At 59.6% G+C, this 23,988-nt stretch overlaps 12 protein-coding genes across 14 annotated transcripts; 7 read left to right on the top strand and 5 right to left on the bottom strand.

Annotated features, from left to right (window-relative positions):
• The first annotated feature begins 17 nt into the window (after positions 1-17).
• Positions 18-1,282, top strand: SDRG_02475 (hypothetical protein). Its single transcript, XM_008608064.1, has 5 exons — positions 18-453; positions 496-569; positions 615-688; positions 733-990; positions 1,041-1,282. Exons 1-5 carry the CDS (start codon positions 254-256, stop codon positions 1,251-1,253), a joined length of 819 nt encoding a protein of 272 aa, XP_008606286.1. The 5' UTR covers positions 18-253; the 3' UTR covers positions 1,254-1,282.
• Positions 1,265-2,543, bottom strand: SDRG_02476 (hypothetical protein; the record flags this gene model as incomplete). Its single annotated transcript, XM_008608065.1, has 4 exons — positions 1,265-1,492; positions 1,543-1,743; positions 1,788-1,965; positions 2,017-2,543. 4 exons carry the CDS (start codon positions 2,541-2,543, stop codon positions 1,265-1,267), a joined length of 1,134 nt encoding a protein of 377 aa, XP_008606287.1.
• Positions 2,544-2,966: 423 nt separating this feature from the next.
• Positions 2,967-3,521, bottom strand: SDRG_02477 (hypothetical protein; the record flags this gene model as incomplete). The annotated part of the gene is made up of 4 exons (XM_008608066.1): positions 2,967-3,118; positions 3,165-3,233; positions 3,280-3,386; positions 3,433-3,521. 4 exons carry the CDS (start codon positions 3,519-3,521, stop codon positions 2,967-2,969), a joined length of 417 nt encoding a protein of 138 aa, XP_008606288.1.
• Positions 3,522-3,691: 170 nt separating this feature from the next.
• Positions 3,692-4,358, bottom strand: SDRG_02478 (hypothetical protein; the record flags this gene model as incomplete). The annotated part of the gene is made up of 3 exons (XM_008608067.1): positions 3,692-3,943; positions 3,994-4,200; positions 4,248-4,358. 3 exons carry the CDS (start codon positions 4,356-4,358, stop codon positions 3,692-3,694), a joined length of 570 nt encoding a protein of 189 aa, XP_008606289.1.
• A 682-nt stretch (positions 4,359-5,040) lies between these two features.
• On the top strand, positions 5,041-6,797 carry SDRG_02479. Of its 2 annotated transcripts, XM_008608069.1 has the most exons (10): positions 5,041-5,092; positions 5,141-5,344; positions 5,385-5,440; positions 5,488-5,533; positions 5,576-5,686; positions 5,727-5,939; positions 5,990-6,159; positions 6,206-6,344; positions 6,398-6,558; positions 6,607-6,797. In XM_008608069.1, exons 1-10 carry the CDS (start codon positions 5,056-5,058, stop codon positions 6,736-6,738), a joined length of 1,269 nt encoding a protein of 422 aa, XP_008606291.1. In that variant the 5' UTR covers positions 5,041-5,055; the 3' UTR covers positions 6,739-6,797. The 2 variants fall into 2 exon arrangements, with proteins under 2 accessions (XP_008606291.1, XP_008606290.1); XM_008608068.1 differs by having other exon boundaries at positions 5,488-5,686.
• Positions 6,798-6,903: 106 nt separating this feature from the next.
• SDRG_02480 (hypothetical protein) lies at positions 6,904-10,215 on the top strand. Its single transcript, XM_008608070.1, has 3 exons — positions 6,904-7,027; positions 7,078-9,783; positions 9,826-10,215. Exons 1-3 carry the CDS (start codon positions 6,974-6,976, stop codon positions 10,147-10,149), a joined length of 3,084 nt encoding a protein of 1,027 aa, XP_008606292.1. The 5' UTR covers positions 6,904-6,973; the 3' UTR covers positions 10,150-10,215.
• Positions 10,167-11,924, bottom strand: SDRG_02481 (hypothetical protein). Its single transcript, XM_008608071.1, has 4 exons — positions 11,598-11,924; positions 11,153-11,547; positions 10,304-11,107; positions 10,167-10,256 (listed from the first exon to the last, which is right to left on the bottom strand). The coding sequence occupies exons 1-4, from the start codon at positions 11,880-11,882 to the stop codon at positions 10,244-10,246; spliced, it is 1,497 nt and encodes a 498-aa protein (XP_008606293.1). The 5' UTR covers positions 11,883-11,924; the 3' UTR covers positions 10,167-10,243.
• Positions 11,925-12,218: 294 nt separating this feature from the next.
• On the top strand, positions 12,219-12,805 carry SDRG_02482 (hypothetical protein). Its single transcript, XM_008608072.1, has 3 exons — positions 12,219-12,353; positions 12,449-12,617; positions 12,685-12,805. Exons 1-3 carry the CDS (start codon positions 12,275-12,277, stop codon positions 12,737-12,739), a joined length of 303 nt encoding a protein of 100 aa, XP_008606294.1. The 5' UTR covers positions 12,219-12,274; the 3' UTR covers positions 12,740-12,805.
• A 249-nt stretch (positions 12,806-13,054) lies between these two features.
• On the top strand, positions 13,055-16,634 carry SDRG_02483 (hypothetical protein). The gene is made up of 11 exons (XM_008608073.1): positions 13,055-13,538; positions 13,589-13,749; positions 13,799-13,883; positions 13,936-13,957; positions 14,002-14,062; positions 14,108-14,209; positions 14,261-14,309; positions 14,723-14,847; positions 14,898-14,960; positions 15,005-15,122; positions 15,169-16,634. Exons 2-11 carry the CDS (start codon positions 13,616-13,618, stop codon positions 16,600-16,602), a joined length of 2,193 nt encoding a protein of 730 aa, XP_008606295.1. The 5' UTR covers positions 13,055-13,538; positions 13,589-13,615; the 3' UTR covers positions 16,603-16,634.
• Positions 16,635-16,748: 114 nt separating this feature from the next.
• On the top strand, positions 16,749-20,092 carry SDRG_02484. 2 transcript variants are annotated; one of them, XM_008608074.1, is made up of 13 exons: positions 16,749-16,774; positions 16,829-17,013; positions 17,062-17,131; positions 17,180-17,318; positions 17,409-17,473; positions 17,514-17,618; positions 17,665-17,793; positions 17,837-18,380; positions 18,430-18,798; positions 18,840-18,953; positions 19,000-19,071; positions 19,120-19,374; positions 19,420-20,092. In XM_008608074.1, exons 1-13 carry the CDS (start codon positions 16,749-16,751, stop codon positions 19,939-19,941), a joined length of 2,595 nt encoding a protein of 864 aa, XP_008606296.1. In that variant the 3' UTR covers positions 19,942-20,092. The 2 variants fall into 2 exon arrangements, with proteins under 2 accessions (XP_008606296.1, XP_008606297.1); XM_008608075.1 differs by lacking the exons at positions 16,749-16,774; positions 16,829-17,013; positions 17,062-17,131; positions 17,180-17,318 and having other exon boundaries at positions 17,386-17,473.
• Positions 20,093-20,266: 174 nt separating this feature from the next.
• SDRG_02485 (hypothetical protein) lies at positions 20,267-21,919 on the top strand (the record flags this gene model as incomplete). Its single annotated transcript, XM_008608076.1, has 9 exons — positions 20,267-20,303; positions 20,360-20,563; positions 20,611-20,712; positions 20,756-20,866; positions 20,913-21,125; positions 21,178-21,347; positions 21,397-21,535; positions 21,584-21,759; positions 21,800-21,919. 9 exons carry the CDS (start codon positions 20,267-20,269, stop codon positions 21,917-21,919), a joined length of 1,272 nt encoding a protein of 423 aa, XP_008606298.1.
• A 36-nt stretch (positions 21,920-21,955) lies between these two features.
• On the bottom strand, positions 21,956-23,655 carry SDRG_02486 (hypothetical protein; the record flags this gene model as incomplete). Its single annotated transcript, XM_008608077.1, has 8 exons — positions 21,956-22,314; positions 22,362-22,587; positions 22,633-22,748; positions 22,794-23,020; positions 23,064-23,163; positions 23,207-23,314; positions 23,364-23,567; positions 23,619-23,655. 8 exons carry the CDS (start codon positions 23,653-23,655, stop codon positions 21,956-21,958), a joined length of 1,377 nt encoding a protein of 458 aa, XP_008606299.1.
• Between the last annotated feature and the right edge of the window lie 333 nt (positions 23,656-23,988).

Here is a 23,988-nt window from a genome sequence, read left to right on the forward strand (position 1 = left end):
TCCATTTATCCGGAACCCGTCCACAGAATCCGGACGCGGCCGGTAGACACCGGCCTTCTACCGGCGGCGCCCACAAAAAGCCTGCGCGAGAGGCTCGCCGCGAGATACGATATATGAGAACTGGGCCCAGCGGCGCCTGCGTAGGGCGCTCGACGCGGGCAAGCGTGCTGTAAGAATACGCGCGGCAACGGCAAGTTGCGTGTTTTTATCTGTCGCACGAAGACGGCCTCGCCGCATCAGTTCCCAGAAGCTCATGTGGACGATCAACCTCGAGCCGGAGGCGCCCCGGACCCGACTCGTGCTCTCGCCGTGCCCGTATTGCCAAGAGCAGTTTGGCACGGCGTCGCTCCCGATCCACGTCAAGCGGTGCCGGGCGCTGTACGTGGCACCGACGCCCGAGGTGCCCGAGGTCGTGCAGGCCAAGTCCCGGTCGATCCCGTCGCTTCAAGCCATGTAAGCCACGCTCTATGTGTTGCATGTCTTCATGGGCTCTAGGTGTACGCAAATGATCTTGGGCAACCTCCACATCACATGCTTTAGCGGCCTCTTCACGCAGCCCGCCCACCAAGGTGCGACCAATGCATATTTGTCCTCATCATGTCAAAATGGCGAAGCGGCCCTCATCGCGAGTCTGCCCGAGACCGTGTTGCAGCAGATCCTCATGCACATTGTGTACGAGCACCAAAACGTACGCCTTGGCGTCGCTTGACCATGTGCTCACGGCGGCGATAGCGCACCAAGCGCTACGAGAAGCACAAGGCCAAGCTCCGGCTCGTCAAAGACAACTGCGCAGCGCTGGAGGCCACGTGCGCGCAGGTGCACGGCTTGCGTAAGGAGGTCGACCGACTCCAGCGGGTCATCGAGGCGCGCGACGCGCAACATGCCAAGACGCGGACCGCTGCCTCGGAGCTCCGCGCCGAAGTACAGCGCCTGCAGCAAGAGAACGCCCGCGTCGCCAAAATCAACCAACAGCAGCAGGTGCAGCTACAGGTGCGCTTGCTGGCGGTGTCGACATGCGCCTCAGCTTTGTGAATCGCTAGCGAAAGGCGTGTCTGAAGCCACCGACGACGACGAGTACGGCGAGAGATCGCGCGAAACCAGCAGTGCGGCAAACGACCGCAAGAGCGCCGGTCGTCAAGCCACCGCCGCGTCGGTCGGGCTCGGGCATTCCGTACCCGAGCTCGCTGCCATCCCGCTACGCCAAAGACCTTGATGACGCGACGCGCGGTCTGTGCCATATAAAGTTGATTTAAAGGCAGGCCGCTTAGTCCTTCTTCTCGTCGTCCTTCTTCTTCTTCTCGTCGTCCTTTTGCGTGATCTGCTTCATGGCGGCTTGGATCTTCGGGTCGTTCGGGTCGACGCCCGGCAGACCCGAGAGAAGCGAGCTGACAAAGTTGGGGTCCATAAAAGGCATCGTCGACGCCGGCGCGGGCGCGGGCGCAGCCACGGCTTCCTTCACGGGGGCCTTGGGCGTCTCTACGGGAGCCGCCGCCTATAAGAGCCAATGTGAGACACTGGTATTCCAGTGCATAGGCCACGTACTTGCTTGACAGGCGTCGCAAACGTCGTCGTCGGAGCAGGCGGCGCCGGGGCCTTGGGTTCCGCAACGACTGGCGTTGCCTCGACAGCCGGCGTCGTCTCGGCGATAGGTGCCAGAGGCTCGCTCTTGGTCGCTTCTTCGGCAGCGCGCTTCGCAGCAGCTTCCTGCCGGGCACGTTCTTCTTCCATGGAAACACGGAGCGCCTGCAAGTGGATGAGAGGCGGCTCGAAGAAGGTGAGGGGTATACCAAAGCAAGATCGGGGTCCATGCTCGGGTCGACGCCTCCAAACTCGGCGAAATCGTTCGAGCTCGAGGCACCGCCGCCCATGCCAGCGCCCATGCCGCCATCGCCATCGCCGTGGAAGATCGGCGACGAGACCAAGACGTCCGACGGCAACACCCCCGGCGGGACCGTGATCAGATGGCTAGGCGTTCGGTGAGTATTCCTGCGCAAGGGCACAGTGTGTCTCATGTACCTGTTTTGGTTGCTGTTGGCCGCATCGACAAAGGCCTGGAGCTTGGGCGCGTTGCGGTCGACGTCGCCCATCGAGACGACGTCGACGCCAATGTTGTTCTTCTTACAGAGCTTGCCAATCTTGACCAAGGCCTTGTCATCCTCGTCAATGGGCGAGCCGAGGAACACGACGATGCGCGCGCTGCCCTTCTTGTTGCGGCGGTGCTTGAGCGCGAGCTGCGCGACTTGGATCGCCTCTGAAAACTGGACCGTGCCGCCGATCGAGGCCGGCGTGATCTCGTGCATGACGTTGAGGAGCTTCCCAATATTGTCGGTCGGGCTCGCGAGGAGCGAGACCGTCTTGCTGTGCACGTTGACGGTCGAGGACATGGCGAGGATACCGACCGTGCTCTCCGGGTTGGCGTTCGTCTTGAAGGTCACGAGAAGGTTCACGGCGTCGCCCTGCGCCTCGATGCGCGAGGGAACGTAGTCGCCATTGCGCATCCACTCGGACGTGTCCACGACGATCATCGTCGACTCGAGGCCCATCCTAGCTGCGCGTCCCGAAAGGTATATGGGGCCCACAACACGTAGGATCTTCGTGACATTTGAAGTTTGTATAGTATATTCTACGCCAGCTATAAAGTCCTACCGGAGCGACGCTCGGCGCAGTTCAATTCGGACTTTAGGATGAGATTCGGATTTTCCATCGTGCCACGCTTGTTCCACAACATGGAGTCTTCGCCAGACCAAGTTGACGCTCCTTGCATGGAGTCGTCGAGAGAGCCTCGGAGCATGTATGCTACTTACCGCCAGTTGACGTGGCTTGGCTGCACGTAGCTCCAGCAGCGCTCCCTGCCAACGCACGCTACACCAACGGCAGCATGCGCCAGGCAGGCAGAGTTACAAGCGCAGATCCATGCGAGCATGCAATGGGGTTCGAGTTGAGTGCTATGGTTACATGCGCGAGAGCTATTTCCGCGGGCCCTTGCCTTCGACGCTAACGCGGTGAATCGCTATAAAGTCGTTGTAGCCCGAGAGGATCTTGAACTTGACAAACGACGCATCTTCCCTCGAGACAGGCTGCGTCTCGATCTGGAGGTTGCCGTCGTTCTCGTTGATCTCTAGACACAGCCGTCAGGCCTACGCGAGGTCGAAAATGGCACGTACGAGCGTCGACAACCTTGTCCCACTTGGTCGGCGTCGGGCCCGTACATACCTCGACGACCATGTGCTTGGCTACAGGCAAGATGCGCTTCCTCCTCCTCCTTGTAGCATCATGTACCGTTTGTCGTCCATGTCTTGATGCGCGAGATGACCGAGGCCGTCGCGAGCTGGATCACGATCTCTTGCGGGTACATGCCCGTCGTCATCCACTTGGTCGACGTCTCGCTACGTTGCCGTGAGGTCGGTGCTCCAAGCACACGCATGCATGTACCCGTCGAGGACGTTGGAGGGCGGGAACTTGCTGTCGAAGGACGTCGCGGCCGTCACTTGCGCTCCTTCGACGTCCAGCGCCAAGTCCATCGTCGCGAGAAACACAAAATAGCGCCCGTTTCACAGCCGAAAACGACAGTCCATGCGTTTCCCCTTGGATCTCACATACATGCTGCAGAGGCCACTAGGCTTTGTGGTGATGATGTTCAGGAGCAGCGCCAGTGCGATGCCAACAGCATGTACATCGAATGCAGGCTGTGTTAGATGGAAGGCGCCTCGCTGAGGTCAACGTTCCCAGATGCAGTGGCTTCGGTCGCGTGCGACGCGAGCAAGCGCTCTTCCACAGGCGCGGGCTCGGCAAGCTTGGCGGCGAGGGACTCGGTCGGGCAGTTCATCTCGTCGGCGGCATGGAGCTTCTGGACAATGCGCTTGGCGACGTCCAGCTCGACCTGCATGGCCTCGCGCTGCTCCATCTTGGCCGTGACGAGCCCGTCGCGCTTCGTGGCCCAGTCCTACGTACAGTGTCGATGAGACGGCGCGAGTGATGCTGGGTCGAGGCGACCTTTTCGCGGTTCAGAATCGCATCGACCAAGGATCGGCTCGTCCGCATATCCTTCTTGATGCCATGGATCTTGCGTTGAATGTCTTGAGGCGTGTGTTCCTCGTACTCCTCCATGGCGAGGCGCTCCAGGTGCCAGCCATTGAGGTGTCGGGCCTTGGGGTGCGTGATCTGGAGAATCTCCTTGAGGTCGTCTTCTTCGGTCCGTTTCTAGCCCACACAGAGCATGAGGCGACGGCTTCTAGGCACATGCATACGTCGAAGACGCGGATAAGATCTTGGATCTGTCCGCGAAGCTCGTCGGCGCCAAGGCCAAAGGTCAGTTGGAGCACTTGCTGCACGGCGTCGCCCGTCTCGGCTGCAGACATGGCCAATTTCGTTTTTGCCCAATCCCACCATGCCGAGATTGGTGATTGGCTAAAAATCAGGAATCGAGTTTTATAGTGTAAAGCGGACAGAAATAGTGTACGTTGCGAGGCAAAGCCGCCAGACACGTCGCGCAACGACGCCCTCGCACCGATTTCACATATCGAGAGTCCTTGTTGCCTCGACGCAATGTTCGTGGAGCTTAATGTTCCAAGCTACGGTCGCCACCTACCGATCCCCAAGCAAAAATCATGGGAGATCGACCGACCGCGTCCGTATGACTAGACTCGTCATCCAAGCCGTGGAAGGAAATTGCAGGCATTCATAAACAGCAGCTGCGTCTCCAGCCCGATGGTGTCCGGTCAGAGCGTCCGGCCAGCTACTTCTCCGAGCAGCTGAGCACATGCCGCTGGTAGCTTGAGTTCAAGGCGTCCGCGCTGCGAGACCTACCACGCATCCGTCATTTGCCTCGCCATGGACGTCTACCTGCGCCTTTGTTCTGACTGCCGGCCTCACGTATAGCTCTCACATTGGAGTTTGTACCGCCGCAGTATCTTGACCGCACGCCAATCTGGATCGTGATGGCGCGGACGTCGATGGAGCAAGGTCAAGTTGAAGTTCCGGCACACGCATCCATCCGGATGTCCGGTTGGGGATGAAAGATCGGGGAGGATCACATTTGCACGAGCGCACTGGCCCATGGAGCGAACGCCCGAGCCCGCCGTCTTGATCCACGGTGTGATCGTAGAGCTCTATTGCACAGTAAGCGCTGATAAGATCTTAGGACTCCTCGGCTGGGGCAAGCGCAAGCCGCTGTACAACTGGGGCCCCGACTACTGGCCCGTCGATGCGCTGGCGGCTGTGAATCCTAACTGCATCGTGGTCGACGTGGGCGTCGCATCATCCGACCACGACCGCGCGTGCGAGGTCTTCTACCAACTCATGGGCGGCCGCGTCGACTACGGCGAGATCCACGCCTTGGAGAAGCGTACCTCCCTTCCAACACTCGGTCGCTCACGTGGTCGTAGAGCACTACCGCTACGGCTACACGTTTGAGACGCCGTTGTACGCTGCATGGAGCGAGGTACTACTACAGTCGAATGCAGCAACGCCCATATATCAGAATGCTAGGACAACCCCGTGCACCTGATCGGTCACAGCTACGGCGCGACGACAGGTAGCGTACTCCACTCGACAATCGTATATCGAAACAAAGTAGCATTGGAGCTCTACCAGCTGATCTGCACCGACTTTTTCAACGTCGGCAGCAACCACAAGTGGGTCAAGAGCATCACGTCGATCGCAGGTCCTCTCAGCGGCGCGACGCTCGGTAGGATGCGCACCGGGTGCCATGTCTGACGCCTTTGCAGGCCACATGTGCGGTCTCGAGGCCGACGAGTCGATCAAGGCCGGTGGTATCAACCACATTGTCGGGTCGGCCATCTCGACGCTATGGAAGCTGCAACACCACTTCCCTTGGCTTGACAACCTCTACTCGATTCGCATGCCGCAGTGGCTCGGCTACTCTCAATGGTCGACCATCTACGACGTCAACAGCACGCCCATGACCACTGGCGACATGGGTTGGCATCGACTGCATGCAAATTGTGTCTCTGAATCCAGTCGTGCGTAGCGTCCTACTGCCTCCTTCCGTCGTCGCGCATGCGTCGCAACGGCGAGTTTGTGCACATGGACAAGGTCCACCTCGTGAGCATCGTGTCGCGCGATGACGCGCCTCCGTCGCCCCACTACCGCGACGTCGCTGCTGTTCTCGTTGTGCTTGTCTTGTGGCGCGCCGGCAAGGTAAGATGGTGCGGGCGTGCAATGGACGATGACGCTGCTGGTCTAGCTCAACAAGTGGCTCCTGGGGCTCGTCGGGCTCGCGGCGTGGCGGCGGTACCGGTCCTTTGACGCGGCGCAGATGCCGTTCCTCATGACGTTCTTCCTCCGCCGCCACGCGCACTCGATCGCGACGCCGATCTACGCCAGTACCGACAGCGCTTTTGGCTGTCGTCCTCGTGGGTATTGAGGCGACGCGTAGGTTTTGAAAAGGAGGAGTGGGCGGCCAATGACGGCGTCGTCAACACATACTCGATGCTGCGCCCGCGCTACTGCGAGACGTTTGCCGCAGACCCCGACTTGCCGCGCATTCCGTCGCACGTCTCGATCGACTTGGAAGAAGCGGCGACCGCGCTGCCGACGGTGCGAACTCCTGCAATTTCCACTGGAACGAAACAGAGTATGAACTAGGGGCAATGGCACGTCTACCGCGTGGCGAAGAACCATTTTTGCGGAACACGCTGGGACCGCGACGCCAAAGAGCTCTACACCAAGCTCTTTCGCCTTCTCAATGCGTCGCAGACACCGGGTCGCATCGCGTAAGCTCAAAGTTCTTTTACATTCCTAAAATTTGTGAATCCATTCCTTTCCTGAAACACCGACGTATTCCCAGAGCATATTTCACGTTGTGATTCTTGCGTCGGGGCACAACCGAGCGCAACTTCTCAAATTCAAACCGGCGATCTTGAAGGCACGCGGGAGTGTACACCGGGGTACACGTGCGTTGACACCCGGTTTATTCTGTGCCCCGGTGTATCAACGAGATTGAGAATTTTGTATGGCAGCTTTGCAAAGGTGTCGAACGGCGACTGCGACGACGGGCCCGATGGAGGTAGGCTTCCGCTCGATCGACGGACTTGACGATCTTCTCTTCTCCGGTAGCATGCAGCGCCGGAACCGTACCGCGCCAATAGAGCGTGGCTCAACGCCGTGACCAAGACGACGACAGGCAGCGAGGTCCCGCCCGAGGCCCCAGGACGGGACGTGATGCCCCCGCCCGCGACGCGGCCGGCGCCGGCCGCGCCCGTCCGAATCACGGCTGGTGACTCGCAGCACCGCCCGACAGATAACCCTGGTGACGTCAACTCGTATGAGTGGAAGCTGCGCGCGTACAAGATCGCGGTCAAGCGCAACATTCCGCTCGTCTCGCGCTGCAGCTTTATCCAGCAGGGGGCGTGCCACCTCTGCAACGGCACGGCCATCACGATGGTGGTCAACTTGTGCCCTCAGTTTGATTACTCGCACTCGATCTGCGTGCGGCACCTCGAGTCGGTTCTGAACGCGACGATGAACGATCTCTTGTGCGGGAAGGTCTTTCCGTGCCCCATCTGCGCCCACGAATGCCCGTGCGGCCTATGCGAGCGCCTCGTTGCCAAGGACTTTGAGTGCTACGAAGGCTGGGAGCAGTCGACCGACGCGAAGCGCGACGCCCGCACGCCGCCGCCGGCCTTGACGGCAATTCCGTCGGCAGCGGCCCTTCCGGCCTCAGCAGCGCCGCTTGCGACCGTGCGCACACTCAACGCGCAGCACATTCGCCCACTGGATGCGTACGCGCGACCGGCAGCAGCGCCAAAGATGGCAGCCAAGTCGACGGGGCGCATTGCACTCGCGCCACAGCCGCCTGTGGTGGATGTGGCCGATGCGAAGGAGCCTGTAAGCTACATGGCACCACCCAAGGTCGCGGCGAAGAGTCTTCCGCGCGTCTCTTCCAAGCAGCAAGTCCTCGAGGCCAAGACGCCGTCCTACCTCGAGTCGGACGCGATGCTCCGTGCCGACAGCAAGGACACGGGGCACGCGCCCCGGCAGCTCAAAACAGCCGCCAAGAGTCTTATGACTGCCGCGCAGCTCAAGGCACCTGCGTTTGTGCCGCCGCCGGCCCCGCCAATCCGCCATGCGCCGAGCGAAGACGATGACGCGACCGAGGTGTCTGCTGATGAAAGCGCGTCGACGTCGAGCGGCTCGGACGACGACGAGCCGCGGCTCAAGCCTGTCCGCTTCTTCCACGCGCGCACCGAGTTTGCTACAGAGAGCAAAGGCACGTTTGGCCCGGTCGTGACGGCTGCCGACGCCAAGTCGACGAGCACTGTCTCGGAGCACGGGTCGGCGAACGAAGCGTCGTCAGCCCTCTCGCCCGACGACAAGCCCGAGGCGAAAGAAGTGGCTGCGAGCTTGTCTGCAGACGTTGCAGAAGGTTTGGATGAAGACGACAATGACGTCCCGCTGCCGTCGCCGAATGTGTCGTCGGCCGCGGACGATGCGTCGATCGACGAAAACGTCAGCGCCATGGTGACGGATGAAGCCACGGATCTACTCAACATGCCATTGGACAACGAGTTGGTGCTGGACAAGAGTGACGACGCTGCGCCGGCATCACCGCCCCGCGACCAGCGCCCCGAGACTGCACTGGAGACGGCGGTACCGACTCTGGGCGACGCAGCTGCAACGGGGACCAACGAAGAGGACGATCCGGACAAAGTTGCTGCTGACGTTGTCAGTGCAACGGCTTCCACGAACCCCCCAATGTCGGTAGACCCTCCACTGCAAGTGGCCGTCGCGCCACCTGAACAAGAGCGCCCGTCAACGGCACCCAAGCAAGCGCTCCCAGCCTCGTCGCCAGAAAAGCAAGCCGCAACTTCCGCACCGTCGTCACCAGCGATTTCGTTGCCCACACGGACGCCGGCAGCTGCGGTCGGGCTCCCTACACTAGAGTCCCAGCAGACGGCTCCGGCAACCACCGCGGTCACGGCTGCACTGACACCGCCAACGCAAGAAACACCAGCAGCCCCACCACTGACGCCCCCGCAGGCGTCGCCGGCTGCGACCGTTGTGACGTCGCCACAGCAAGTGACGCAGACGCCGGCCTCTCCCGCACGAGTGGCGCCGCCGTCTTTGGCGGCCACGGCCGACGTATCGACGCCGATACCACCTCAGCAAGGGACGCCAGCTGCGACGCCCTCTCTTGTGCCAGCAGTGAAAGCGTCGACGCTGGCTTCTTCTCCAGACGCCAAAGCCGTATCTGCACCAGAATCGGCCAAATCAACCCCCGAGCCGGCAGCGCAACAACCGCAAGCAAAGCCCACCAAGAGCATTGCGCAGACATTATTCGCCGAGTTCATGGCTCCCGAGCCTAGCGTCAAGACGCGCGCGCAGCGCCAGGTAGCACCGCCGCCGGTCAAGCAGACACGCTCGGCCGCCGCGGCGCGTGACGCGCCCGCCGCGAAGCGCGCCAAGACGGAGGAGTCGGCGCCGGCAAAGCGTCCGTCGGTCGACTCGAACACTGCACCGGCCAAGCGCGCGCGGGGTGCTGAGCCCAAGGCGCCGCCGACGCCCGAAAGCGACAGCGACGATGAGGACATGGAGGATGACGACGACGACGAGCTGGACGCGAACCTCGACTACTGCACCATCTGCAAGGAAGATGGCGACCTCGTGTGCTGCGACAAGTGCCCGCGATCGTACCACCTCTTGTGCTTGAACATGAGCGACGACGACCTTCCGGAAGGCGACTGGGAGTGCGCCGAGTGCACGGGCCACCAGAACGACATGCGTTTTGACGCTGTCCTCAAGGGTCGCGGCGCCAAAAAAAAGGTAGGGGGACGAACCGTGCACTCGATATTACTGTTGGTGTAGAGCAAGGCGATGGAGATTGTGCTCGCGGCGCTGACGACGCACCAGTTTGCCAAGCCGTTTATGTCGCCCGTCCAAGGCATCAAGGGCTACGACAAGATTGTCAAGAAGCGCATGGACCTCGCGACCGTCCAGCGGCGCCTCACGCAAGGCGAGTACGACAAGAACGTCGGGTTTGATAAGGCGTTTCTGGACGACCTTGCGCTCATTTGGGACAACTGCTTGGCCTTCAACGAGCTCGGGTCGGGGCTCTACCGCGCCGCCGTCCACCTCCGCGACCACGTCGCTGCGCTCATTGCCAAATTCGAAGCGCTCCACAACAGCTAAGATCTAAGATACCGACAGAGGATGGGAGGTATATATATTTGCAAAAACACGCCCGCGTCTACTACATGGTGGTGGGTTGGATGTCTGCCATAGATTAGTGTCGCCAGCTACAAGGACAAGATGAGCTTTCCTGCTGCGAGAGGCAGTTGTGTACATTTTGATGGTGCGGTCCTTGCTGCCCGACGCGACCTTTTGGCCGTTGGGGCTCCAGTCGAGCGCGTAGACTTCGTCGGCGTGGCCCGAGAGCGTCTCCTTGGCGTTCTTGGGGTCCGCGAGCTCCCAGACCTTGACGGTCGAGTCCTTGGAGGCCGAGACAATGAGGCGCGAGTCGCTCGACCAGCACACTTGGTACACGGCGCCGACGTGGCCGTTAAGCGTCGCGATAAACTTGCCCGTCGCGCCGTTCCAGATCTTGACCTTCTTGTCAAACGACGCGGACGCAAAGTACCGACCGTCGGGCGAGAACGCAAGGTCGTTGACCGGCTGCACGTGGCCCGTGAGGCGCTCGATCGGCTTCTTGCTCTCGGCGGGCTCCCACAAGAAGAGCGTAAAGTCGTCCGAGCCCGACACGAGGCGCTCGGGCTGGCCGCGGCGAATGGCGTCGTACCGAGTTTGGGCCGCGGCCTGCATCTCTTCGCGCGTGTCGAATGTCTTGAACGTGTGGTCGAACGGCCCCGTGCGGCAGACGTAGTCGACGTTGAGCGCCAGCGTGTTGATGCGGTGCGCGTGGCCGACGAGCGTGCGCACGAGCTTGCCGACGTGGTCGCCCTCGACGGCCCACACCTTGATCGTGCGGTCCCGCGACGCAGAGTAGAGGAGGCCTTCGCCGCCCCACTTCAAGCACTCGACCGAGTCGGTGTGTCCCGAGAGCGACGCGACCTGGCGGCCCGTGCGCGCGTTCCAGATCTTGATCGAGCCGTCCTTGGATGCACTGGCAAACCGCTCGCACGTCGAGTTGCTACAGAGTATCAGATGACCATGCAGATCGAAAGGAAGATGGTACCGGTGGATGGGCTCCCACGAAAGCGAGTTGACCCACTGCTTGTGACCCTTCATGGGCTCGCCCTGCTGCTTGCCCGTCGAAGGGTTCCACATGCGGATCTCGCCCGTCTTGTCGGCCGAGATGAAGCGCGTACCGTCCGGCGACCACGCCGTGCAGAGCACGTGGTGCTTGTGACCGCGGCACGTGTGCTGGGGCATGCACGTGTTGGTGTCCCAGAAGCGCACGGTGGCGTCGCCGCCGCCACTCGCGAGCTTCTTCCCGTCCGGGCTAAAGCTCACGTGCAAGATGGCCTCGGCGTGGCCCTGGAGCGTGTCCGTGCAGCGCGTCACGGGGCGCACGCGGAAGACCGCGAGCGGCTGGAACGTAATGTTGAGCACGACTTCGGTCGAGATTTTCTAGGAGAGAGCAGCATGAGCGATGAATGCAGTTCAATATGGCATCGTACCTGGCTCTCAACGCTCGCTTGCAGGTTGTGCGTGATCTCATTGTCGTTGATAAACATCGAGTACGGGACCTTGTTCTTGCCGTTCTGGAGGAGCTGGTTCACGAGCTCTTCCATCTGCGCGACCGTCGACGTGAGCGGGATGTCGAGCTGCGGCCCGACGGGCTCGCCCTGCTCGTTCTTGAACTGCGCAATCACGGACGCGACCTGCTCGTCGTCGTCGTCGCTACCGCTGTCGTCGCCATGCGCGTCGAGCTTGGGCTTCTTGGTCGCGCGGACGTCCTCCATCGTCGTATCCAGTTTTGAGGTTCAACTGCCCGCGCTGCCCGCTCTTATTGGTTGGTTCGCAACATCCACCAATCAAAACCCAATTCGGCACATGCCGAAATGAAAGAGCATCGACCATCATTCGCCTCGGCTTTGCTCGCCGAGCGTGGACACCAAGCGAGTACGACCTGGCTGGCGCAACATGCATGCCTCTGTACGATGTGGGTTTCTTCCTGTGGCATCACGATCGTGAAAGGTTGCGTTTGTCACCGTTGTGACTCCAGGCTGCCGAAAATAAGAGTGATAGAGATGGCATGTGCCGAACGTTCAAAGCCCCACACTAAATCCCGCTTGGGCGCGAGTTTGATTATCCGGCGCGGGGTATTTTGGGTTTTGCCGCGCAGCCGAGGACGATGAAGCGAGGGTTCTTCCAGCGCGAGGAAGCGTGCAAGGCCACGACCAAGCGCCGGCGTGACCGCGCCTACCCCATCGGTACGCTCCTTCGCCGAGGCGTCCGAGGCTAGCAGAGCCTCGAGCGGCAGTCTTGGCGGCGACGACGTCGACGCTCATCAACGTGGCCGCTCTAGATGCACTCTCTCGCATGATGTGGGAGTCTACCATTGGCAAGAAGAAGGCGGGCGACATGTCGTCGTTGCGCGGCGCCACGTGCTACCACTGCGAGCGGGCCATGGCGTCGGGCGAGAACTATTGCGTCGGCTGCTCCAACGCGTTCTGCGGCGAATGCTCCACCATAAAGTACGTGCGCACGCCTGCATGGGCTAATGCGTTCTATGGCTTCTGAGCGAATACTGCTGCTGTGTAGTTATTCCAAGGCGTACGACCGCGTTTTTTGTCTCGACTGTCCCCAAGGCGAGTGATCGTGCTCGTCGGTACCCGTAGCCTCCACTCGTCTATGTTTTAACCCTTTTTGTCATCCGTTCCTATCATGTTCATCATCTTCTCCAGGCTTGGCATAGCTGGCGCAGCGAGAGGCAAGCGGGGTTTGCAGCCTTCCCTCAACGACCACGATTCACGGCAATCCCGACTAGGTTCGGATCGCAGTAGATACTATTTAAGTGCGCCTCTACTAGATACGCTTTTTCATTTAAGTACGGCGTACCTACATAGATGCGCGCGAAAGCGCGATCTTGGTCAGTTGCAGATTTGCCGGCCGGACGATGGAGCTCAGGACGTTACTCGGCGCGAAGCTCGCCGCTTGCTTCCCCTTCGCGACGATGAACAAGGTGCAGGAGCGCGTGCTTCCACCGGCGTTCCAGACCCACGACAACATGATCGTCGCAAGCCCGACGGGGTCGGGGAAGACCACGGTCATGGAGATCGCGCTCCTTCGCCACATGAACATGGTGGCGAGGAGCCCTTCGACGACGCACGGCAAGGTACTCTACCTCGCCCCCATCAAGGCGCTACTGCATGAGAGGTACCATGGTCGCTCCTCCATCAACATGTCGTCCATGGGCGTCGAAGGCTCGAGGACTGGGAGGCTCGCTTCGGAGGCTTTGGCGTGCAATTTTGCGAGCTCTCGGACAACAACGACACCTCTGCCAGCGTTGCTCATGCCGATGTTCTTCTTAGCACGCCCGAGAAGGTAGGGTTCTGCAGGGCACTACGTTTTTATGTCCTTGAACGCAGTGGGACGCATTTACCCGGCATTCTAAGGTACAATGGCCCCAATTGGCACTCTTTGCTGCAGCACCTCGTGCATATAGGAAGCCTTGAACTGTGTCAGCCTGCTCATGGTCGATGAAATCCACAATGTTGCCGACGCTTCCCGCGGGGCGACGCTCGAGGCTCTCGTGACGCGCATGCTGCATGCGTCGTCGCTGTGCCAGCTTCATGGAAACAAGCAGTCCGCACCGATTTCCAGTTTGTACGAAGCTATTGAGAGACAATCCTTTGGCTGAGCTAATGTGGGCTAGGCGCATCATTGCACTCTCCGCAACGTGCCCCAACGTTCTCGACTTCGGCGTTTGGCTCCGCTGCCCGCGAAACATGATCTTTGAGGTACCACATTTCGCTTCGTTGCGACGTGTACTGATTTTACGGGCGTGCGCAGTTTGGCGCTTACTATCGACCAGGTTTGTGTATCCAAGTATATGCATAACCTCACTGCGAAATCTAGTTCCCCTGAAAACTCACGTCGTCGGAATCAACTGCTACGGCAAGCCGTTCATGCTGGACAAGTCGTCGCGAGCCTATTCAAGGCGGGATGCTGATGCTTCTAGTAGGTACATGGATGACCAAGTACCTCGCCTCGTCAAGCAGTACTCGAATGGCAGACCATCCCTCATCTTCTGCTCGTCCCGCAAGTCGGCGTGTGCCCTTGCAACGTACAGCAGAGCCTGATTGCCTACCCACGATGCCTCAACTTGAACTTCTAGAAAACTGGCCAGCGAGAACACGACAATCATGCGCCCATCCATCAAGCAGGTACGAGTGGAATGCAATATGTGGCTGTTTTCAATCGATGCAAGTAGAAGCTGGCAGATGCATGCTTGCACGTGGGTGCATAGTTCATGTCCTACAGTATGCCAAACCACTTGGTTGACTCGAATTGCAGCTTCAAAACGAAACGCTGCGCAATGTCATTCAGTGTGGCATTGGCTTTCACCATGCGGCTCTCAGCGAAAGTGACAAGTACCGTCCAATATGATTTCGAAGCTTATCGCGAGACGTAGGCACACGATTGAAGGGCTCTTCGTGGAAGGGCTGCTTTCTGTCCTTTGGCATGTGTGCGTGAGCCTAGATGATGAACTCACACTCTATTAGCTCGACGAGCTCACTTGCCGTGGGCGTTAACCTGGTACGATTCCATCATGCAGCATCGCATTCATATTGCACAGCCCGCGCATCTCGTGATCATCAAGTCGACCCAAATGTACCAAGGCGGTACCAGCGGATATCAAGAGTACACCCAAGCCAGCATCGTGCAGATGCTCGGTCGCGCTGGGCGCCCTCGCTTCGACACGTATGCGACGAGTACATTTTGCTTGATCCTGAGGCTTAACATTCCCACAGGTCTGGCACTGCTGTCATCATGACAACTTCACAGAAGCAGCACTACTACGAGGCGATGCTCAAGTACGCCCAACTGCGTTTTTGTCACCGGCTGAACACCTTTGTAGGCATCCCGACACATCACCGCTGGAGAGCTCGCTGCTGCCGGTGCTCGCAGACGTACTCAATTGTGAGATTGCGCTTGAGACGGTCTCAGATGCGTCGCAAGCGATCGAGTGGACAACGGTTCGGGTTCGTATATTTGACGTCACTTTATGTCTATTCGGGCTAGCGCTCATTCATGCACACACGGTCACAAAGCCCTCTGCCGTCGGCGTCTCAGAAGCCGCATCCTTGCTCAAAGATTGTGACCATGCAAGCCATTGCGCACCTTGCCAACTCGGGTCGTCTCGCGTACGAAGACGATTTGTTTGCTTTCTCTTGCACCGAAGTCGGGCATATCCAGAGCTTGCAGTGCTTGAAACACGACTCAATGTCCGCCATCATTTCAGCTTTCGACGAGCCGGTGTCAACGACGAAGCTCCTCGACTTGGTCGCATCTGAGGCCCGTGTGCCTCTACGCCGCGGCGAGAAGACGCTTTTGACGCGTATGAATGACACGCGGCTCCGGTTCCGCCTCATTGGCGCCAACGGCAAGCCGGCGATTCAGGACGACGTGATGAAGACCAACCTGCTTCTGCAAGCTTGCCTCGGCCACATCGACGTCGGTGACGACGTACTCGTCATGGAAACCCAAGCGTCGCTCGAGACTGCTGAGCGCGTAGCGCACGCTGCGCTCGACTACGCCTTTGCTCGCAGCGCGGGACGCGAGTCGCTCACTTGCTACCTGCTGTGGCGCTCTCTGCGCCTTCGCTTGTGGGAAGATGCGTCCGGCTGCCTCGGGCTCCAGCAGCTGGATGTCGTTTCTGCCTCCGATGCCAAGCGCCTCGACATTTGTGGCGTACACAACCTGCGCCAACTGCAGCAAGCGTCGGTCGGGTCAGTCCAAAACTTCCTCGGCTGTTCGACCGAGCATGCGATCAACATCTACGAGGCTGCAGCGGCCATTTCAAGCTTCCGCTTGCGCCTCGCCTTTCACGTGGGCAACGCGGTTGGCGGTGGCCCGGCGGGCTCACTCGAAGTCGTTGTCGAGCCAGAGCCCAGCGGGCGCGCCGTGCACAACCTCACGCAGAAGCGCGATGCTTATGACCTTTTTGTGCTCTGCGAGAGCACGCTACTCCTCTTGGAGCCTTCCATTGGGGCACCGACGTCGTTTGTCGTGCACTTGACGGACGAGACGAAGACTGCTACGCTGTCCGCCCACCTCCTCCATGCCAGTCTCATCGGCATGGACGTCAACGTCGAGTGGCGCCACGCCAAGACCGTTGTCAAGAAGAAGGTCTATCAGTCCACGATCCCGCAGAACTTTCTCCGCGACAGCGTCATGGCCAAGCCAGCGATCCGTTGCGAGCCGACTTCGCCTCCTCGCGCACAGGAGCCCGCATCGGCGCCCCTGGACTTGAGCCGGTTCAAGTTCTCGGCGACGGCACCTACGCAACACCCTACTCCAAAGGTGTCGCCGAGCGCTGCCAAGACTTCGGTCCCCATCGTTCACGTCATCCCACCCGAGCCCACCAACCGCCGTGGCAAGAAGCGCCGGTTCCAGGCCTACGACCATAGCGAGCTCAGCGCGCTCGAACTCGAGTTTATCAATGACATCTACTAAGACGATGTGCGATGCGATATGTTTTGGTGAACACAACGCGCGCAAACGGTTTGCGCGAATGATGGTCTTTAAAGCCATCACTCTCGGAGCGTTTTTGCCCGCGAATATTTATACGACAGGTCGAGCGCAGTCCGCAAGTGCCCACCATGAGCAAGCGCCAGCAGTCCATCATGTACGCACCGAATGCATCTCTTCGGCGCGTGGTATCTCATGCGCACGGGCCTAGGTCGTTCTTCGGCTCCAAGCCTGCCGGGGACGAGCCAGCCGAGGCGCCCAAGGCCAAGCCGGCGCCGGCAACACCTGAGGCCAAGCAGCCGTCGACGAAGAAGCCGGCGTCAAAGAAGGCGACGCCCGCCAAGGAAGAGGCAGCGCCCAGGAAGAAGAAGGTGGACGAAGCGTCTGCAGCGCCTGGTACGCGCCGCCAATGACGAGCTTGTACCAGTTTCTTGTGTGGCATAGGCCGCAAGCGCTTGAAGCGCAGCGTCGTCGACGATGATGATGATGACGATGATGACGACGATCCGTTTGCGTACGCACACGCGCAGTATCCCTTTAGAGAACTAAGCATCATTGATAGGGCCAAGAAGGTGCCTGCAAAGAAGGCGGTGGCCGAGTCGGACGAGGAACAAGAAGACGAGGCAATGGGCATACAAGAGGACGAAGTCGTGGCTGCTAGCAACGTCGAGTCAGACGAAGATGTCGAAGCGCCCACGAAGGCTGCGACGCCCAAGAAGGCTGCGACGCCCAAGAAGGCTGCGACGCCCAAGAAGGCTGCGACGCCCAAGAAGGCTGCGACGCCCACGAAGGCTGCGACGCCCAAGAAGGAACCTGCGACCACGGAGTCAAAGGCGGCAGACGAAGAGACCGACAAGTACCGTTTCATCCGACGACCTCTTCTGACACGTGCGTAGAAAGCCAGCCGACGAGTCCTCGAGCGGATTCTTTGCCAAGAAGACCGAGATGCCCAAGAAGGAGTCCACGGCGACTCCAGCCAAAGCCTCGTCAACGGCTACCATGTACCAATTGCGTCGATACCATTATATCAGCTCACTATCGACGTAGGGGCGACGTCACTGGGTACAAGGAGAAGGAGAAGGACCCCAAGAAGCGCGGTGGCTGGAAAGCTGGGGATGCCGTCCCGTACGCGGCGCTTGCGCGTGTGTTTGCGCTTATCGAAGAAACCTCGGGCCGGTACGCTCTCTGCAACACGTTTTGCGTCACGTTTTCTTTCTAGTCTCGTGATCCAAGACACCTTGGCCGACTTTCTCCGCAGCGTGATTGAGCTTACGCCGTCCGAGCTCGTGCCGTGCATTTACCTCTGCGTCTGCACCGAGCTCGCGCCGGCGTACGAGAACGTCCAGATTGGCATCGGCGATGCGATTCTCATCAAGTCAATTGGCGAAGCCACGGGCACGAACGCCAAGTTTGTGAAGGAGCTCTATCAAAAGGAAGGCGACCTCGGCAAAGTCGCGCTCAACGCCCGCTCCAAGCAGAGCACGCTCTTTACATTCCAGAAGCCCAAGCTCCTCTCGGTGCAGAACGTCTACTCGGACATGGTCAAGATTGCCCGTATGACGGGCAACAACTCGCAAGCGAGCAAGTGCTCGATCATCAAATCACTCCTCGTGCGCTGCGACAAGACGTCCGAAGAGGCCAAGTACGTCATTCGCGGCCTCCAGGGCAAGCTGCGCATCGGCCTTGCCGGCCAATCGATCCTTATGGCCCTCACACAAGCCTTTCTCCACGTCAAGGAAGCCAACGACAAGCTCAAGCAAGCGGTATCCTAGTATCTCATTTGACTACCGAAGCTAAGCCATGCTGCTGCAGGAAGCGCTCAAGTGCGTCAAGCGCGCGTTCTCGGAATTTCCCAACTACGAAACACTCGCAGCAGCGCTGCTGACGATTTTTGAGCGCGAGAACGGCGGGAAGGGCCTCCACGCTCCGCAGTTTGAAGAGCTCGCGGTCATGTGCCACCTCACGCCGGGCGTGCCTGTCTCGCCGATGCTCGCGCGGCCAACCAAGTCGTACGCGATGGTCCTCGATCGGTTCCAGGACCAGCCATTTACGTGCGAGTACAAGTACGACGGCGAGCGCGCGCAGATCCACATCCTCGAGTCGGGCGAGATTAGCATCTTCTCGCGCAACTTTGAAAACAGCACCGAGCGCTTTCCCGACGTCAAGCTCAGCATCCTCAAGGTACGCTCTAAGAAATATGCAAATCTTATGCACGTGTGTAGGCGGCGCGAAAGAACAACGTGACGAGCTGCATCGTCGACGCCGAGGTCGTCGCTGTCGACAAGACGACGAACCAGCGCCTGCCGTTCCAAGTGCTCAGTACTCGCTCCCGCAAGGTATTTCACTGCAGTCGCGTGACGCTGCTTCTCACGCCAAGTATAGAACGTTGTCCTGAGCGACATCAAGGTCCAAGTGTGCATCTATGCGTTCGACGTTATCTACCTCAACGGCGAAGTACAATGATTTATCCCAAGTCGACGACTCCTAGCCACGTTTCTGTAGTCGCTGCTCAAGGAGCCGCTCCGGAAGCGCCGTGAGATCCTCGAGACCATGTTCGAGATTGAGGACGGCTCGTTTGAGCTCGCGACGTCGCTCAACGTCGCCAACACGAAAGAGGACGACATGGAGACGACCGTTGAGATCGTGCGCAACTTCCTCGAGGAAGCCGTCAAGGGCAACTGCGAAGGCCTCATGGTCAAGACCCTCGAGAAAGAAGCCACATACGAGCCGGCCAACCGCTCCCACAAGTGGCTCAAGGTACGCTCCACTTGTCCGCTTTGTCGTTGCTCACGCATGATGTAGCTCAAGAAGGACTATCTCGATGGCATCGGGGACTCGACCGACCTCGTGCCCGTCGGGGCCTTCTACGGCAAGGGCAAGCGCACGGGCGTCTACGGCGCGTACCTCCTCGCGTGCTACGACCCCGAGACCGAGATGTACCAGTGCATCACCAAGCTCGGGACGGGTCTCTCGGACGAGGTCCTCCAGCAGTTTTACACCCAGTTCAAGGACAAGACGATCGATAAGCCGCGCAACGACTACGAGATCAACGACACGATCAAGCCGGACGTGTGGTTCGAGCCCAGCACGGTTTGGGAGATCCTCGGCGCCGACCTCTCGATCTCGCCCAAGTACACAGCCGCGATCGGCCACGTCGCCAAGGACAAGGGCATCTCGCTGCGCTTCCCGCGCTTCATTCGGCTGCGCGAAGACAAGAAGACGACGCAAGCCACGACAGCCGCCCAGATCGCCGACTTGTACCGCGCGCAGGGCCTCAACACGACCAACGACGGCGGCGACAACGACGACGACGACCTCTTGTGAACCCTTGTATGATACAACCCAAGGAGCTACCCAAGATACTGCAATCTCGAGTCTTCTGAAAATAAGATCTGTCCGGAGCATCCGGATACGAGCAACTTCAACGTGAACTGCAACCGTCGACGTCGCGAGCATCACGAGGCGAGTTGGCGCACGAGGCAGGCATGGGCACGGGTGAAAAACTGACGGCTTTTAGTCGGTTAAACGTTTAGCGTCCCTGCGTGCACCAGACGCGCTGTTTTATGCCGACAAAAACGCGCTGCATAAACCTGCAAGGAGTTTTACCCGACAGGCGTTTTTTGCGTCACTTGGACAGTTACCAAAAAGCATGGAGCGCACAAAGCACCCGGCGGTCTTGATCCACGGTACGAGGATGAGGATCATGCGATCGACGACGTAAGGTTGACGCGGGTATGTGAAGGTCTCTTTGGCTGGGGCAAGCAGACCCCGTTCTACAACTGGGGCCCCAACTACTGGCCGGTCAAGGACCTCGACGCTGTCAACCCCAACTACGTCTTGGTCGAAGTCGGCGTCGCATCGTCCGACCACGACCGCGCCTGCGAAGTCTTCTACCAGCTCATGGGCGGCCGCGTCGACTATGGTGAAGCGCACGCGATCGAGAAGAGTACGATTGCTCGCAGCACTCCATGGATGATGACGGCGATGGCGTAGAGCATGCGCGGTACGGCAAGACGTACGCGACGGCGCTGCATCCCACGTGGAGCGCCGCCAACCCCGTGCACCTCTTTGGCCACAGCTACGGCGCAACGACAGGTGCGTACGTTATCTCGCTTCCGCCATAGTTCACATGGTCTAGCGCTGGAGCTCTACCAGCTCATCTGCACCAACTACTTCCACGTCGGCAGCGACTACACGTGGGTCAAGAGCATCGTGTCGATCGCGGGTCCGCTGAGCGGAGCAACCATGAGTAGGCTTCTGTGCCCTTCCCATGGACTGACAATGTATGGGCGTAGGCCACATGTGCGGGCTCCGGGACGACCTTACGATCGAGGCTGGCAGCATCAACCATCTCCTCTCGATCGTCGTCTCGACGCTCTGGAAGCTCCAACAAGTGTTTCCGTTCCTTGAGAATGTCTACCCGATCCGCATGCCGCAGTGGCTCGCCTACTGCCGCTGGTCGACAATCTTCTCGGTCAACAACATGCCGCTCAAGACGGGCGACAGCGGTATCTCAACCATTTTGCAGATTGTTCTGTCGCTGCATGCTAGCCTGCGTAGCGTTTGACTGTCTCCTTCCGGCCTACCGCTTCGCCCGCAACAGCCAGCTTGTCCACATGGACAAGGTGCACCTCATGAGCATCGTGTCCAAAGATGACGAGACGACGTCGCTTCACGTCGTTGACGTGGCGGGACTGCTTCTCATTGCGCTCTTGTGGCGCCGGCGCCAGGTACCCGCGTTCGACTACCATAGCAGGCGCCGACGAATCTACGATGCAGAAGCACAAGTGGCTCTTGGGGCTCGTCGCCGTCGTGATGCTACAGCGGCTGCGCTCCGTGGACATTGCCAAGCTGCCGTTTGTCCTTACGCACATTCTGCGGTGGCACGCGACGACAACGTCCAAGCCGATCTACGAAGGTACCGCGTCGCAAGCCACTCCGTGTAGCTCTCAACATTGTATGCTAGGCTTTGAGAAGGACAAGTGGGCGGCCAACGACGGCGTCGTCAACACGTACTCGATGCTGTGCCCGCGCTACTGCGAGACGTATCCCGCGCAGAGCAGCATGCCCAAGCAGGACATTGCGCGCATCCCGTCGCACGTCTCGATCGACATGAGCGACCCGGTGCAGGTCCTTCCCACGGTACGTTCTCTCAACTCTCTCGCTTGCTGAGTGCGGGTAGGGCATGTGGCACGTGTACCGTGTGGCGAAGAACCACTTTTGCGGCACGGCCGGCGACCGCGACGCGCGAGAGCTCTACACCAAGCTCTTTCGGCTCCTCAACATGGCCAAGGAAGGCTAAGACAGGACTTGTGCAATATAGTACAAATACGACCGGCTATGGCGACTCGGTGTCCGAGTCCCGACTGCTACTACTGTCAGTAGAGGACAAGGCTGCGTCATGGGCGTAGTGCTGGTTGAGGATGCGGAAGAGGTTGATGTACAGCGCCTTGGCTTGCCCGTCAAAGTGTGTGCCGCACAAGTGGTTCTTCTCGAGATGGTACGTGTGCCAGCGCCCGCGCTGGAGCTCGCCGTCGTCTTGGCAGTGCTTTTCAATATCGATCGAGAGATGCGACGCCGACCGACTCGGCGCCTTGTCGTCGTCCTTTGGCGCGTCCGGCCCATCGACCCGCGGGTACAGCTGTGAGTACGTGTTGACGATGCCGTCGTTGTGCACCCAGTGGTCGCTGTTGAAGCCTGCATCTCCATGAGTTTGAGATCCCAAGAAAAAGTGTCGAGCGCACCGTCGTAGAGCGCGTCTTCGCCCATCTTTTCGGTGCGCTTGCGGATGAGCCACATGAGGCCCCAGAGGCTCGTGCGGGCTTTGGAGTAGTCGAGGCGCTGCAGCCGCGACCAGACGAGTGCGAGCACCGTGAGGCAGAGCGAGCAGCGCGTGATGCGCGTCGGCCAGAGCTTCTTGCGCCGGTAGAGCAGCACGACAAGTGCCAGTCCAAGCGCCCACTCGCGCAGCTACAACACATGTGGATACGAGCGTCGTGGAAAACGGCGGCCTACAGGCACGTGGTGCTGGTCCTTGGCGTTCGTGACGATGCTGAAGAGGTGGACCTTGTCCATGTGCACGAGCTGCTTGTTGCGCTGGACGCGGTAGTCTGGCAAGAGATCGTAGAGCGCTAAGAAGAGTGCATCAGTCGCTCGCACTAGCTGGCCGCATCAACCGAGGTCCTTGCTCGTATGGACGCGGTTCGTCGTCGAGTAGAACATGTCCCAGCCCGTTTGGTTCATCCACTGGTCGAGGCCGAGGTCGTAGATGCCCTTGAGCCGCGGACAAAGAAAGTTCTGCACCTTCCACCAGAGGCCAATGCCCATGACAGCGACGTGGCCGCCGCTGAGCACTGGCATCGGACGCACGAGGTCGGCGCTCATGAGATTTGTCAGCGTCGACCTGCCTCGTTCGATGAGCCTCCGTGGAAGAGACGACGACATACCCCGTGAGTGGCCCCGAGATGCTAATGATGCTTTTGACCCACGTGTGGTCGCTGCCAACGCCGAACGCGTCTTGACACAGCAACTGGTAGAGCTCGATGGCTACACGTTGATGAGCTACTGCTAGTCAAGACATGAGAGCCACCTGTCGTCGCGCCGTAGCTGTGACCGAGGAGGTGCACGGGGTTTGCGCTGCTCCACGTCGGATGCATGGCCGTCTCCTTGGGGTACGTCGCGCCAAAGCGCAAGTGACCTGCCACCAGCATCAACACGGTGTTGCCAGGTAGAGAACGGCTGTGTACCCATCTTGCACGAATGCTCCTCGCCGTAGTCGACTTGACCGCCATAGACTTGGTAGAACGCTTCGCACGCGCGATCATGGTCTGAGGACGCCTTCCCGACGTCAACGATGTGGTGGTTCGGGTTGACCTCGTCAAGCGCCTTCACGGGCCAGTAGTTGGGCATGTAGCCGTACAACGGCGACTTGTTGCCCCATCCAAAGACGCCTGCACATACAGCGCGTCAACCTTCGTCGTAGAGCTCCATGCTCACAGTACCGTGGATGAAGATGACCGGGTCACGCGTCGCTTCCATCTCTTGCTGCCCGCTGATGATGTTGCACTTTGCATTTCACATACGGCGGATACCCTACTAAGTGCGATATGTAAGGGCGTCGATCCGTGCGGTTTTATACCAGGAATATAGCGTACTTAAACGAGATTCCACACCTGCGTGTGACAGTGTGTGACACATGTAGGTGTGAAACAAGAAATAGTGTTCGTCAGTCGACGAGCTGCCCCGTTCGACTGTGACCTTACACCTTACACCATCAGCGCATCCATTAGAGAAGGCACGTATGAACGCAATTTTCCTATGCGATCGGGCAGCTTCTCCAAGTGACTCCGAACAAGGCGATCTTTGCATATC

This window comes from Saprolegnia diclina, assembly GCF_000281045.1.
Source record: "Saprolegnia diclina VS20 unplaced genomic scaffold supercont1.5, whole genome shotgun sequence".
NCBI lineage: Eukaryota > Oomycota > Saprolegniomycetes > Saprolegniales > Saprolegniaceae > Saprolegnia > Saprolegnia diclina.